The sequence below is a fragment of the Quercus suber genome, unplaced genomic scaffold (genome assembly GCF_002906115.3).
Source record: "Quercus suber isolate HL8 unplaced genomic scaffold, Cork oak 2.0 scaffold_6, whole genome shotgun sequence".
Classification (NCBI taxonomy): Eukaryota; Viridiplantae; Streptophyta; class Magnoliopsida; order Fagales; family Fagaceae; genus Quercus; species Quercus suber.
This window is the reverse complement of record NW_027069472.1, coordinates 2,088,172-2,103,873: the sequence shown is the minus strand read 5'-3', so window position 1 is coordinate 2,103,873 and position 15,702 is coordinate 2,088,172. Positions and strand designations below refer to the sequence as shown.

General features: G+C 32.3%; 1 protein-coding gene across 1 annotated transcript; it reads left to right on the top strand.

The window, feature by feature from the left end:
- Positions 1-6,097: 6,097 nt before the first annotated feature.
- Positions 6,098-7,562, top strand: LOC111988943 (probable E3 ubiquitin-protein ligase RHY1A). Its single transcript, XM_024020749.2, has 3 exons — positions 6,098-6,702; positions 6,781-6,908; positions 7,113-7,562. Exons 1-3 carry the CDS (start codon positions 6,535-6,537, stop codon positions 7,408-7,410), a joined length of 594 nt encoding a protein of 197 aa, XP_023876517.1. The 5' UTR covers positions 6,098-6,534; the 3' UTR covers positions 7,411-7,562.
- The last annotated feature ends 8,140 nt before the right edge of the window (positions 7,563-15,702 follow it).

The window sequence follows — 15,702 nt, the reverse complement described above, 5'->3', positions numbered from 1 at the left end:
CCAGTTTTTTTTTTTTTTTTTCCTTAATTAAAGAAAAGTATGAGACCGTGGGCATATGCACTTCCATATAAATTTCTTATAGTGACTTCTATATGAATGAAGTGATTTGTATTTTATTATAAAGAAAATAATCATTTGAATCCTCCCACTATTTTCTTATTTTTTATTTTATAAATTTCGTAGACTCTACCCCATATCATTGGGGTTAATTTCCAGATTTTAAGCCCATATAGGATATTACAATGAGGAAATAACCATACAGGAGTCTTCAAGTAAAACATTGATGTAGTGAGACATGAGTATGGCCTTAACTCAAAGCCTAGAGCTTGCATTTGATTAACCAAGAGTGAAGAGTCGTTATTTTGTTTGAATCTTTTCCCCCTACAGCTAAATAAAACGTGTTAATCTAAAGTTAGGAATTTGAATCTTTTGAGGTAAAATTCTTTCCAACACTGTTTTAGTTTTTGATAATGTTGGGTTTAAGCTTTAGGTGGGTAACCATGAACAAAAAAGTGTCCTGTAATTAATAGTGCTTTTAAAGTCCTTATGTGTTGACAAGGCTGCTGCCTAGTTATTGAATTTCAATGTGCCAAAATCTGGTATTTAACAGATTTCAATGGCTATAGCTATTTGATCGATAGTAAAGCCCGGCTCTTGATTAATTGAGTCAATTCATCGAACTACGGGCTTATAGATAGTGATTTCAGCCCATTCAACCCATCAAGTTATTAAAGTTTCATGATTACAAGTAAAAGGTATCTAAGAAAACCCTAAAACATGTGCCAATAACGGTTGAAGCTACTCTTGGTTAGAGCACTCGCATCAAGGTTTAACGATTACAAGCCAAAGGCCCTTGATCAAGTGATTAGGGTTTCATGATTAGAGCACTTGCATCAATTAATGCATAATAGCTTAAGGTGTAAATTTTGCACATTAAGTTTCAAAAATCACCCACATCAGCTTATGTAAAATTATGCAAATTTTTACATTCTAGTTATAGTAATTATGTAAATATACATGACTAATGTACATGTCCTTATCAATATTTTATTCATTTATCTCTTTTTCTTTCTCTCTCGAAATAGTAAAAAAATAAATGAAGAATGTATATTGTATTTAATATAATATAGAATAAATAATTTAATACAGATGTTTTTGAAAAGTGATTATATAAAATAGAAAAATTAGGGTCTTTTGCTAAAATACATAGAATTTTTTTGCACGAAAAATGGATTTATCATGACATCGATAGGCACTAGCGAAGCCAAGAGGGCAGACTGGGCAGTTCCCTCCACCGCCCCCCCTCCCCCCCCCCCACCCCCCCCGACGCGGGGCCCGACTCATCCTTAAATTTTTTACATGCACTAGTATTAGAAATGTCTTGAATGCTTAGCCCTCCATGACCGTCTAAAACAAGAAAAAATAAAAAAGGCTTCCTAATGCACGCTCTTCCAGGAAATGCTTTTCAGTATTCACACACATATTTAGCAATAAAAACAAGACCAATCCTATAAACACAATAGTTTTTATAACAAATTTCACACCTACTAAATTGATATGTTATTGTTGATTTTCATATGAGCCCACTATTAACACTATATTATCATCCACCATTAACAACTTGCCACTTTATAAAGGTATACATTTTTTTTGTCAATTTTGGTGTGTCTCTAAGCTTATTATAAAACAAATAAAGAATAAAAGGGAAAATAGAAGCCGTGGCTTTTTATCACTTGTTTTTATTTATTTTGTTTTTCATAGAATTTCAATTGATGGTCCTAAGTTGTATACTTTTTTATTGGTAAAAGAAATTCTAATATCCTTGTAAGGTGCAAAATCTTAATGTCTCTACCATTTCTTTTTCTCCTTCACCTCTTGATATTTCAATTTTAAACTCTAAAATTTTATCATGAACCCAAAATTTAAATCTTTTAAAGAAATAGAGAAAGAAATGTTAAATTTTTCCTAATTTTTACAAAGCAATTAAGGTAGTTAGACGTGTATACAATTTTACAAGTATCTTTAAGGGTGCCCATGGGTTAGGTCGGTTTGGGTTTGGGCTCGACTTGTAGGGTGGCAAAAAACAGCACCTGCCATCAATTGAAGTCGGATCAGATTGAGTCGGTTGTTGATTACGACGAATCAAGTTTCAGTTGAAACCGAAGTGGCAGATCCTAGCAGAAAATTGAGCAAATGTAGGTGGAGCTACGCACGACAAAGTGAGATCCAGCCATGATGAAGATAGATTTGAGCTCGACAAAGACATATCTAAGCTCGGCGAAGGGAGATTTGAGCACAGAGAAGACAGATCGAGCCATGGTGAAGGGAGATTTAGGCAAGAGCATGACAAAGGTAAATCTAGGCACGACAAAGGTAGATCTAAGCAAAGTGAAGGCAAATATGGGCCAAGTGAAGGTAGATCTGGATGAAGCAGAGGGGGTGGTAGTTAGGTCGGTTTGAATTGAGTTTTAGAGAGGCAAAACCACCACCCAACAGAGAGTCGACAAGTTTTGGATGGAAGCACCTGTTGCCAACTGCTAAGACATCAGGTCAGCTGGTAGTTGACTCAAGTTCGGTTGGTTATATTGGGTGGATTTGGTGGCAGGTTCCGATGGACACCCCGAAGTATATTGCCATACTCTAAATACTTTTAGAATGATTTATTTTCTCAATTTATTTTATAATAATAAATTATATTTATAATTATATATTTTTTTACGTTAGTTTTTGTATTACACTTACATTGATTATTATTAATATCAATTAATATATTTTAAGTTATTTTTTTAAAACATTGTCTTTTATTTTTGCCCCTTAAATTGAAATCCTTGCTCCACCGTGTTGACAAGACTTTTCTTTTTTCTTTTTTTTATTTAAGTGAATATTGATATGACCTGAAAAATAAGGTTCTTATATATCTCTTTAAATTGAAAAATAAGGTTCCTCTGAATACGCAGTTTCTCTTAGACTTTTATTTCGAGTTGATGAAAAATTGTTCTAAAATTCGGGTGTATTAATTAAAGATTGGGTTTCAGAATTCAGACTGTTCAATGAATGAACCACTCATGTTTGTTTCTGGTTTGCTTTCTCTTTGCCGGTTGAATAAGATACTAGTAATTGTATGGTTTTTCTGCGTGGTAGAATAAGATACCACATTAAAAAAAGAAAAAAAAGGGAAAGGAAGTTGCATTGCAATTTGCAAATGATTTCGTAGCTTAATGATTTTAATTCTTTCAATGTAAAAGGTTCAACTCGTGAGGGTGGAATATAGGAGGGTTCTTTTTAAGATCTCTTGTAAGAAAGAGAGGGGGAGAGAGAATTGGTTTTATTACATAACAATGGACAAAAACTTCACAACTTGAGGACATCGACATACCACCTAACAATCTTCAAGCTTTTTCTCTACATGTTCTACTATTATGATGACAATGATGATAAAAAAAGGGTTTTAGTGCCAAAAATCAATTATGAGTTCTTAACATATTTTTCATGCATATAAAGATGTCCCAACTTGTATATGTAAATGATTCATTTATAATAAAATGACTAAATAATTTTATGTTGATTTTCCAATCCTAATGCGAGCAATCAACCTAAGGTCACGACTCATTGTGAGCAAATCTATATATATAATAATAGGTGAAGCAGAGAGAGTGTGAAATTGAATTTCAAATTAGAACTCTAATTGTGTGCCACGTGTACGAAATTGAATTCCAAATTAGTACTCTAATTGTGTGTCACGCGTACACACCAAATTAGAATTTCTAATTAGAGTTCTAATTTTGTGCCATGTGTCTAGAATTTGAAATTGAAGATTAGAATTTCTAATTAGAGTTCTAATTTTGTGTCATGTGTCTAGAATTTGAAATTGAAGTTGAATTTTGCATCATGTGGCTAAATGTATGTGGACTCATTCTCATTAAAACCACTTCTATGTATCGGGTCAAGTGAGTTACTGTGTTAATTAAGTTTTTTCTTGATTTTGCAGTCAAACGTGAAACCCAAAGAGATTAATATTGATGAAATTGAAGTTGAATTTTGCATCATGTGGTTAAATGTATGTGGACTCATTCTCATTAAAACCACTTCTATGTATCAGGTCAAGTGAGTTACTGTGCTAATTAAGTTTTTTCTTGATTTTGCAGTCAAACGTGAAAATCAAAGAGATTAATATCGGTGATAAGAACTTGGTTTGAGTACATTGCATAATTTCCAAAAAGATAGCAAAGCCAGAGTTTCCATCCTTGTTATAAATTGCTTCCAAAGTTTGCATCTTTACATTTGTATTGAGTTTCAGATTAAAGTGCTTTCTTCTTGCTTTTGACACTAAGTTTTGTTTACTATTCACTTACAAAGTTTGCATCTTTACATTTGTTATAAATTGCTAATATGTGATTAGATGCACATTATACCTAAAATTCACTATCCTTATATTTGGCTTTTTGTTCAGGTTTGACACCTATAACAATGAAGAAAACACTGTTGTGGACTGATGGATGATATTTTTTGCAGGCTACAAAGGAACTTAGTGATCAATGGAATCTCATGCGAATTGGAGAGGACCCGGCTATAGATGTCTGGATGGTAGATGTGAGTCACTATGTTTTTAAAATTTTCAGTGAAGGTAAAGGTTATGAACAATGTAAATTTTCCAGAGAGAGATTTATTATTTTATATTTATGCAAGTTTGGTCGCCTTCTTGGAGTGGATCACTCCACTCTGTCTTTCTACTGGAATTTTTTATTCAGATTGTTATAATTTAATCCGAAATTTTATTTGAATTTTCCTATTTTTGTTACTATCATATATTATCATTCCAATTGTTTAATTAGAATCTGAAATTGGAGTCTAATTTTACTATACACATGTACAATCTAATTATTTTTAATTTTGCTGTCATGTGTAGAAGCCAATGAGATGAAATTAATAACACATTAAACACTCATGCTTTAGGAATCGATAGTACCAATCTAAATCCATTGTACCTGCTTCGTGATAATACAACTATGAAGGACGTATAAAAACACACACAAACCCATCTCTCTATAAAAAGAGATTGGAGAGAATTTCTTTTATCAGCCATGGAACTTCAGAGATTTTTTCCTCACACAAATGCCCATCATGTTACAAAATGACCCATCGTAAAATTACAAAATGAGTACAACTCTGAGGGTTTTTTTTTTTTTTTTTTAATTTTAAATTTTTTAAGCTACGAAAATTTCAATCACCAATAGAGATTGAAGATTCAAAAGCGTGAATGGATCTTTTGGATAAACATTGTCACTAAGGTTCATCTTTCTGTGTAAAATATATATACTGCTAAGTTTTGTTAATGAAATTTTCTGGTTAATAATATGAATTTAGATTTAACTAAGCCTTTTAAACATGAATAAACTCATGATTAATAATATATCAATTCCCGTGCGGTAGTACGGGGCTACATACTAGTTATACTAAACTGAGCACCATGTAAAAAACTCTACGTGTCTCACTTTATTTCGTAAAACACGATCCTCATATAGTTGTCCCTTGAGGTTCAGAAAATAACATACTAAAACGACATTAGAAAAAAAATCGTTAAACTCCCATAGAATTGTGTTACCCCTTGGGGTTTAGTAAATAACATATTAATTAAAACAATTGAGGAAAATGCTGACAATATTTAATGTACAATAATGTCACAAACACAACTTTTTTCACTACATTTGTCTGAATTCTTGTTTTTATTTTTATTATTATCTGAGATAGAATTATACTTTAATCTAATCTAAATATATGTATGTGAAGTTTCTAAAATCCAGGTCTTTTACCCCCTCACACATCACAAACATTTGATACTTGTAAAATGACTATCACACTAAGAGTGTGCGGTAGTCATTATGGACATTCTTGAAATGGTTAACATTCTACCATTTCAATAATTGCAAACAAATTTATTGTTAAAAAAAAAAGAAAAAAAAAAAAAGCGTTGAGTCTATATGTAACACGAAGATGCCGATTTGGTTAGTCACGTCACATGCGTTTACCATGCCACAAAAAGTGTGGATTGTGTATATATAGCCCAGTAGAATAGAAGTTGGTCATAGGTTGATGAATTGCGTTGCAGCTTCCTTAGCTCCTTCCTTTTCTTTTACTTCTGAGTTTTGACCCAATAATAATTACCTTAGTATGACTAAACTAATCATCTAGAAAGAGTCTGAGTGAGTGTGTGTCTGTGTTTGTGAGATAAAGATTGTTGTGCAGCCATAATGTCCCGGACCCAGCTTTGTCTCCCACCATCTTTTAAATGATTTGTAACAATCAAAATGTTAAATTTCTCACATTTAAATAGTACTCCATCTCAATCAGAATTTCCTCTTTAACTGTCATTTTAGGTATATTTTCTTGCTTTCCCATCATATGGACCCATTTGTTTTTCTTCTTAGTTTCGGATATAGCTTGAGTATAAGGCATACAAATATGAGAATTTGAAGATGAATTGTAAATAGCACCATCCCTATTCTCCTTTTGAATTGTTTAGGTTGCTTGTTATCAATGGCTGGAAGCCTTCCAGGAGTCGAATGTGCTCGAAGAAGGCGGTTCCATCAGAGAGTGGCTTGGTCTGATTCACCAAATATGGCTGTGCACGGTGGATCAAGGCGCCCCTCTTTCTGCTTGTACACAAGCAACCATGATACTCATCATTCCTATACCTCTTCACTGGTACATCTCTCTCTCAAATTTTCTTTTTCTTTCTGTTTTGAGTATTTGTTACTAATGTCATTGAGCCAACACCAACAGAAAAAGCAGCAAAGAACTTTATTAAACCAAGTAAGCCAGGATGAGAAGCTAGAAGAAGTAGCCAGAGAAGCCAAGGAAAGATTAGATGGGAAGTTAAGAATACCAAGGAAATCATCAGAAACTAAAAGGTATATATAAATATAATTAGCTTTATGGTTTCAAGTTTCAACTTTCCAAGCAAATATTAGCAAAACCATTATGGTCTTTGCTAACACGCATACTGGCTATGTAAATTAAGCTTTTTTAGCTAGATTCAAGAATCCACAACCCTCTCAGCTTATTTGAATGATATATTAATAAATTTTTTCCCAATTTTATATAATTGAATCTAGGAATAACAGTAACAAAGACAGGCTAAGGTGTGTGGAGGAAAGGTCAATGGTACTGGGAGAATTGCGCACACAGGTGTTTGGGTCAAAGAAGAGTGGGTCAAGAAGGTTCAGTTGGACCAAGTTGAGCTGGAAGGCTTCGGACCAAGATGACTGTGCTGTTTGCTTGGAACTGTTCAAAGCTGGTGAGACCCTAGTGCACCTGCCTTGTGCCCATAAATTCCATGTGAGATGCTTGGTGCCATGGCTAGAGAACAATGCTCATTGCCCCTGTTGTAGAATGGGGATAATACCCCAGTAATTAATTTTTTTTTTTTTTTTTTGGGTACTATTTTAGATACCTTAATTAAAGTCGCATTTGGTGCAAACCATATAGCACCTTAAATGCAAAGTGTGAACATTATTGTGACGCTTCTCTTGCTAAAATCTACCAATTGTGTTTGTTCGTTTCAACATTGACAAAAGATCCATTGTGTATTAATTTGTCCAAAAACAAGGCTAGCTAATTTGCCACCATCACCCATATCCCATGATCCGGAAACAATGAAAATGTGTTTCCATTTTCCATCACTCTTACTCACTTTTTTGAGTTATGAGTGATAGAAAGTGAGAAACCAAAACAAAACCAAACAAGCACAAATGGTGTGGGTCCCACTAAAATTGAGTAATGGGTGATGAGAATTAGGCAAATCAAACATGGTCTTATATTCCCTGTTTGTAAATTATTGTTAGCCACCAAATTATACTATGATTTATAGTTAAATTAAGATTTTGACAGATTTTATGAGATAATTAAAAGGTCTTTTAAGAATCTGACAGGCTTTTTGTCTATAATTTGTCAAGAACACTTATACATTTTGTTGCTAGGCTTAGGCATTATTAGCACAAGAAAGTACTATGAAGGAGGATTGTTTTCCCTTTTTTCCTTGGTTAGGACAGAGGGGAAATTCAAAATTGCTCTAAACTCTTCAGATTGTGATCACTGATCAGTGAAAAAATAGATCATGGCAAGGAAGTGGACGTCATTGATTTTCTTAAAATGTTTAGTTTAGAATATTTAAAATCATGGTTGTGACATGTTAAGAGAATCAGTCCAAACATGATCTGACGAATCATACTAATGAAAGATTTCTTATGGGTTTAACACATTCTTTTCTCTCTGTATCTTTTCTTTTCTAGTGGGAATTAAAGGCGGATATGACGAATATATTAGCCAAATCTTACAATATTATTTGCACCCAATGCAATAATTACAAAGCAATTAGTCTAAATGACAGCTCAGGTTCCTTGTTCTTGGCATAAAATACATAAGAAAATAATAACCTTATCTTATGAATCTTTTCACTGTTTTAAAACATGTTGCAAGTGACTTATATGGTGTTGTTTCCATCGACAACCACCTTACATATTCTCCACTATTACAACCTCTAACCCACACGTATGCACGGAACATAACATTAATTATTAGGTTTACGATTCAATTTAAGCATTTTAATAAAATAAAAGGCCAATTTTTATTAAGGGTAAGACAAAACTGCAATACCTAAAGAATTATCCGTAAGGTTGGTCCTTAAAACTGCTCATGTTAAACACTTGAGCACATATTGAATAATTGAAACATGAAGAGATTCACCAACAAATTGGATAATTAGGTAAAACTTTTTATTTATTTGTTTCCTGTTTTCCTTTCGGGGTATAGACTAGAAAAACTTTACATAAGATATCAGCCAAAAAGTGGTAGGACATAAAGAAGATATGGATACCGCATCCAGGAGATGCTCTCTTGAAAAAGAGGGGGGAGAGAGAGAACTATAGTGTCCATTCTAACCTTGAATGCTGGATAAACAGACAAGAAGTGATTCATTCTTGAAGATGACCTTTGATTCATGGTGGAAATGGAAGCAATTCTGATTGCCGCAAATATCACTATCAGTCTATTCTTTAGTCTCCCCACTTGGGAAAAATTGAATTTCAAATAATGTGCCTCCAATAATTCACCACTATTGCCTATCCACAGAGCTAGTGGCCTTTTGAGGAAATGAAATCTAATAAGAAAAGTAGTAATTATTACAAGTCTGTCCATCGACTCCACCCAACAGCATTAATTTCCAGCAACTAAGACTTTGTACCAACCTTTAATTTTATCGTATAAGAGACTTGAATTATTGTTTGTGAAATGAAAATTGTAGGTGTTTGATGAAGTGTAATGTCACTTTGTGAGAGTGGAGTACTGTCATTTTTTAACACTAATTTATATGGATCAACCCCACTAATTTTTCTATTTTTTTGGATTACTTTAAGATCAGTATCATATGACTCATTTCTTGTCATCTTTGTTGTTGAACAAGAAAAAAAAATTGCATATCCTAGAAGCTTTGTTTATACTTGCCGACAGGTGAAGGAGGCAACCAATGAGGCAGATTTAACCTGAAATCTGATTTGGCTCTTGTTTGTCCTTAGTATTGGGGTCAATAATCACTATATGAAACTTGAAAAGTTCCTTGAATCTTTGCACCCATGCTTCTCTCTCGAAGAAAATAACTGAACTGACAATTATTCAAATTGAATATGATTCACAAAATCTGATTTAAGAGGCTGATGTAGAAAGATTGAGCATCAGGTTGTACAGTCAATCCCATATAAACACGCTGTAGAAAAAGCTGGTATAAAAAAATTGGTAAGAACTCTTCTCCTCTTTTCCTCCTAGGATGGGACAAGGGATTGCAAACGTGTGATATAATCTTTATGGCAAATCTGTTCCATTCATGACTAGCAGCCAAACAACATGTCATAAATTATTAACATAACACTATCAGTACAGACTACTAGTATTACCACTACTTCACCCAAATCACCATGTTTTAGTTTCCACGTGTAAAAGAAGTAAGAATGGCCCGACATTACATTTTGCCAATACAGAGATTCACTAAAGTGTTTAGCATAGTTTATTTTACTTGAAAAAACTGGATAAAAAACCTTGCATTTAGAAAAAAGTGAAACTTTAAAAACTGTATGTGACTATGTGAGCAAGTTTAAAAGTTGTACCAAAAAATTAGGGCTGTCAATGCTCAACCTAACCCGCGAACATGACACGAACCCGACATGGATTTTCCTGGATTAGGGTTGGGCTTTAATGGGTTTGGGTCATAAACGGGTCAACTCGAAAGTGATACGATAAGAAACGTGTCATAAGCGGGTCAACTCACGTAACCCATAATAGACACTTTTAACACGCCAATTTATTTGTGTCAACCCAAAATAACCCACTTAACACAACCCGTTTAATTTGTATAATAAATAATTTTTTTTTTTTTAGATTTGTCGAATACTTTTTATATCCAACAAATATTTTAAATTTAAAAAGAGAAATGAGTAACTACAAAAACTTACAAGGAATATAATTGAAAATTGAAACTTTACAAACCCTAGATTTCTAAACCCTAAAAACCCTAAATCTCTAAACCTTCTTATAAATATCTATTTTAAAAAAAAAAAAAAATTCAATCGTACTACTCACTCTACTATCTTATAGTTTCACACCTAATTCTCAAACTCAAAATCTCAAACCGGTTATTGCTCTCTCTCTCTCTCTCTAATGTGCTTATTTTTTCTGCATAATGTTTTTGTTCTATAAACTTTGAACCCATGTGCCGTTATTAATATATGAGATATATTAATTGTTGATTAAGGCCACGGTTGTAACTTTTGTATTGTGCCTTCTTTCTTTTTTCTTTTTCTTTTTGTGTGTTTGTATTAGTGTTGGACACACTCTGCTTTTCTAGCAAGTGAGTTTATTGAGATAGTTTATAAACTAGATCTGATGGGTATTGCTTTTAAAGATTACAAGAATGTGGCATAAAAACTTGAAGTGTATGCATTACTTTTGGAATGTAAAAAAAATTATGTTTAGATAGATATTATATTTAATATTATGCAGGTTGAAATAGGTTGTGCTATATTCGTGTTAACCCAACACGACTCGTTTATTAAGTGTGTCAAATGGGTTGGGTCAAGTCAACCCGCCTTATTAACAAGTCGGGTTAGGGTTAAAGGATCATGACACGATTATTAAATGGGTCGGGTTAAGGTTGAGCCATTTAGTCGAATACCCCTATCTTGACACGACACGAACCCAACACACTAACCCGAATTGACACCCCTAAAAAAAACCCATCTCTCTCTGCTACAAGGAACACCAGAGATGGGATTGAGGAGATGAAGATGGACACCAAGCCATACAAGGATGGACCCAGGTGGGGGCCCAAGAGGGCCCGGGCCCCCCAAGTCCTTTTTTTTTTTTTTTTTTTTATAGTTATAATATTTTATATTTTTGTAGTTAGGTCCCTTTTTCCACAATAAGCCTAATTAGACTCACCTAAATTGTAATTATCCACCAAAAAAACTTAATAAAAACAATAAAAATATTCACAATTGTGATTTTATTTTAGCAACAAAAAAAAAAAAACTATTTTACTACCAAAAAACCAAAAAATCATGTGTTATTGGAGAAGTTAAAGTTAAATTTTTTGCAACTACAGTAAACTGGTATAAATACCAGTTGACTATAGCAAGTTGTTAAAAATAAAATAAAATATGTTATTAAGATTATACCTCTTCTTTCAATTAAAAAAATTAATTTCTCTCGCTTCTTTTATTATTTTAATGAATTGTTTATATTATTTTAAATGAAATTATTTTAAAAAAAAAATAGAACATTTGATATTGAGTGTATTGTAAAGTAGGGTGGTAAAATAGATAAAGTAACTTTTTGAGATGATAAAAACTAAAATTTTTAGCACCACCAATGTGAATACTCTAACTTTAACAAAAAAAAAAAAATCCTAGCCAACCTAGTATTAAAAAAAAAAAACATTATTTTGTTTTTGTTTGCCTTTGTTGATAAATGATTACATCTTAATATATTTAGAAATAACGATTTTGAGTATTTATAATTTTTTAATACTATATAGATGCCTATTTGGAGTTTTTTTTTTTTTTTTTTCCCCTTATACTCTGACCCCCACTAGCTTAAAATCCTAGGTCCATCCCTGAAGCCATACAAAGATGTTGTCATATCTATGTCAAACACTTGTTACACCTAAAATATTTTTGCATGAGTGTACCGGCCATGTTCTTTAAAAAATATATATACAAGACACGTCCAAACAAAAGGAATTGAATACCTTTTCACAAAACCAAAAAAAAAAAAAAAAAGCATTCAGTCTCTGAATAGTAATAGTGCATTTGAAAATTAATAAATATCTTTATTATTGCTTTGTATTCTAATTTCTAAACATCCTTTAATAGTCATGGATTTGCTTTATTTTCTGTTCTTACTCTTAATTTTATATAAGTTTAACATTATATGAAAAATATATGCTTAATAATATATAGAAAATAAAAATAAAAATATATTTAATAATTATTTAATAAATATGTTCTGCTCTAGCCATACTTATGTCCTATTTTTTCAAAAATTATCGTGCTGTTCTCATACCCGTACATGTGCCTGTTTTTACCATGTATGTGCTTCTTAAATTTTTTTTTTTTTTTCTTTTTTTTTTCATTTCTTTCCTAGTGAAAGCTGTGGGATTTACCCCTCCTACTCTTATATAGGGAAAAGAAAAATGTGTTACACAAAGGACTAGGGAACAGGTGGTTGCATGGTCTCTAATTTTTTTAGCCTTTGTTTTGTGAATTATGATATCTATGCCATATATACTTAGAAACTCACGTGTTCTTTGTTTGTTAGATATCTGTTTGTTGGCCATGATGCTCTTTGTCCTTGTTGTGTAACTTCATTTTAGACCAATGTCATCTGATTTGTGTATGTAAAAGTTGGTTCAATTTGCTCTTGCTTTCTGGATGCTTACCTCCATGTTTTCCTTATAATTTTTATGGAGTTGAGGAAGTGTTATTGTATTCAGAGAATTTTGGTAGTGGTCCATGATGTTTATGACATTTTATGTAATTGAAGAAGTGTTAAGTGGTCAATTATTGTTGGAATATTGTTAATAGAATTTTTGTTTTTGCTTTCTTAGAAAAATGACATGTCTTATGGTATTGTTATTTTCTATCACTAGTCTATTGAAACATATACAACATTTATGTGTAGATGTGGATTAATTTTATGTTGAAGTTCGTAATGGTGGAAATTTTTGCCTGATCCACTTAGGTATATGAGGGGGTAATATTGCTATATGCATACTTTTGATAAGGAGTTCTTCTAGAGAGTCGAGACTCAACAAATTTTTACAACATTTTCATAATAAATTGAGATGTCAAACTACCATAGATCAAAATAAAAAAATTATACCAGTACTACCACAACTCAAAATAAGGGTCTTGTGATAATATTGGGAGATTCGTTGCTAAACTTTCTTTTTTATTAATATGACTAAATAGTTAGGGTATGTTAGTTATGGTAGACTGTGGTATAGATTTTCGGAAATAATCACGGAGGATGGTAGGTTAATATAATCTAATGATGATGCTTTGACAATGGCAAGTGATTGCTTTTTAGAGAGAACTTCAATTTATGGCATCCACTTCTGATAATTGATGTTTATCATCAGACCAAGACACCAATTAAATTTTTGTATAGGTGAGAATTGAATATCATATCTCTTATTTGACGACAACAGACTTTACCAATGGCATATGATGTTCAAGGGCTATAAAGCTATATATGGTGCATTTGTTTGGATGTGTTTGCCTATTTGATGATATGATAGTTATTTCTGAAAGGGTGACTAAAGGCCTAGTTTTAAGGTCCTCATAAAAACCTTAAAATAATATAAAGAAACCGCGCAGTGGGTGGGGGGTGGCGCAGTCGGAGGGCTACATCCCAATATATAAAAAATGTCTAATCTTGTAGGTGAATAATTGATTTTAAAAAAATCCAATCCCCAATAATAATAATAACAAATTTTAAAAAAATCTCCATCCCAATATTTGTTTTGACAGAAATATTTTTTTAATTAAAATTGATAAAACCCTACTTTAAATTAATTGAATTAACCATATTATTAATTGAAAAGAAGATGTTTGCAAAATCTAAATATATAAACTTAATTAATAACTTTTTACAGTATATCTCAAGAAGTTGTATTGATATGTAAAATTAATTACCAATTAAATTTAAAAAAATGCCCCATTTAAAATTATTGTCTTAAATCTAAAATTGTATTGGGTCGGCCCTATGATGAAGCTACCAATGCAAGCAATAACAAGGGTGCCCTGGTGGTAATGAGATTGCCAAGGATAGGGTTAGAGATGATGACTTTGTTGAGGAAGTGTAATTGTAGGAGGAATCTGCTAGAGAGAGAGATTAGGGTAAATAGGTTGGTAAAGAAGGTTGTGGTACTAGAACTTTCGGCATTTTTGAAGAACCCTAATTGTTGTAGCGGTGATGCTATGCTAGTAAGGACCAAGGTATTCAATACCGTACCGGTACTGGCCATACCGGCTAGTATGTACCATACCAGTATGTATACCAATATCAAAACATCAACGTTTCCTACCGGTTTAAATACCGGCCAATTTTAGGCAATACCGGCCGGTACTGGGCGTACTAGTCGGTACAAAAAAAGTTTTTTTTTTTTAATTTATTTTTTAAGTTTTGTAATTTTTGAATTTTTGTTAGGGCAGAATAGTAATTTACTTGCATTAACTTATTAGTATTATTTGTTTTCTTAGTATGCAATGGTAACTTTCAAGCTTTTTATTTTTTATATTGTGTTTTTTTTTTTCTTTTTTTTCTTTTTTCTTTTAGTTGATACTAAAGTCTAAAATCATGAATAATTAGTTCTAAATTGAGGAAATGTTTTGTGGTAAACTTTTATATTTATTATATAATACACACACACACACACACACACACACACACATATATATATATATTTATAAATATAAAAAATAGTGGTAAACTCAAAACAGTACACCGGTATTGACGGGTATCCAAAATATATCGTACCATTAGCCAAATTGGTACAGCCTTTGATACGGTATTGACTCCCTTGGTAAGGACATGATGTTACATGTGTGCCGCTAATGAAAGAAGGTGATGCTATGCTAGCAAGGACAACATGTTACATGTGTGCTGCTAATGAAAGAAGGTGATGATGAGATTGAACCCTTGATATTGATGAGGATAGACATGATGATACTGACTAAAGGTCAAAAAATGATGATGATGATGATAATATAGGGACAATTTTGAAACACATCTAAAGATAACCAAATGGGTTCGGGTTAACAAGTATTCTTAAGGAATTTGTTAAATAACTATTTTAAGAAAAATTTGATACTACTTTTATGGGAAAAAAAAAATCAATTGCTTTTTTCTTTTCTCATAATTTTTTTTTTTTAAATATTTCTTGAACTAACACTCTTAAAGTATCTGTTAAATTTTCTTTAATCAAATATGCAATATAGTAAAGTTATTAAGTATTTTCGGAATAGTGCTCCCTCCTCTCAAATGAGCAGTGGGTCTTACCATGGAGCCCACCCTCACGTGAGAGGGGGGAGAAGTACCCAATAAATTTCCTGCAATAGCGCAACAAACCAATAACAACAACAACAAAAAATAAAA

Bases quoted from the DNA above. Each gene is read 5' to 3' on its own strand.
- LOC111988943 (XM_024020749.2), top strand. From the start codon at position 6,535: ATGGCTGGAAGCCTTCCAGGAGTCGAATGTGCTCGAAGAAGGCGGTTC. The intron at 6,703-6,780 runs GTACATCTCTCT...CAACACCAACAG, and splicing joins ATTCCTATACCTCTTCACTG to AAAAAGCAGCAAAGAACTTT. The intron at 6,909-7,112 runs GTATATATAAAT...AATTGAATCTAG, and splicing joins AAATCATCAGAAACTAAAAG to GAATAACAGTAACAAAGACA.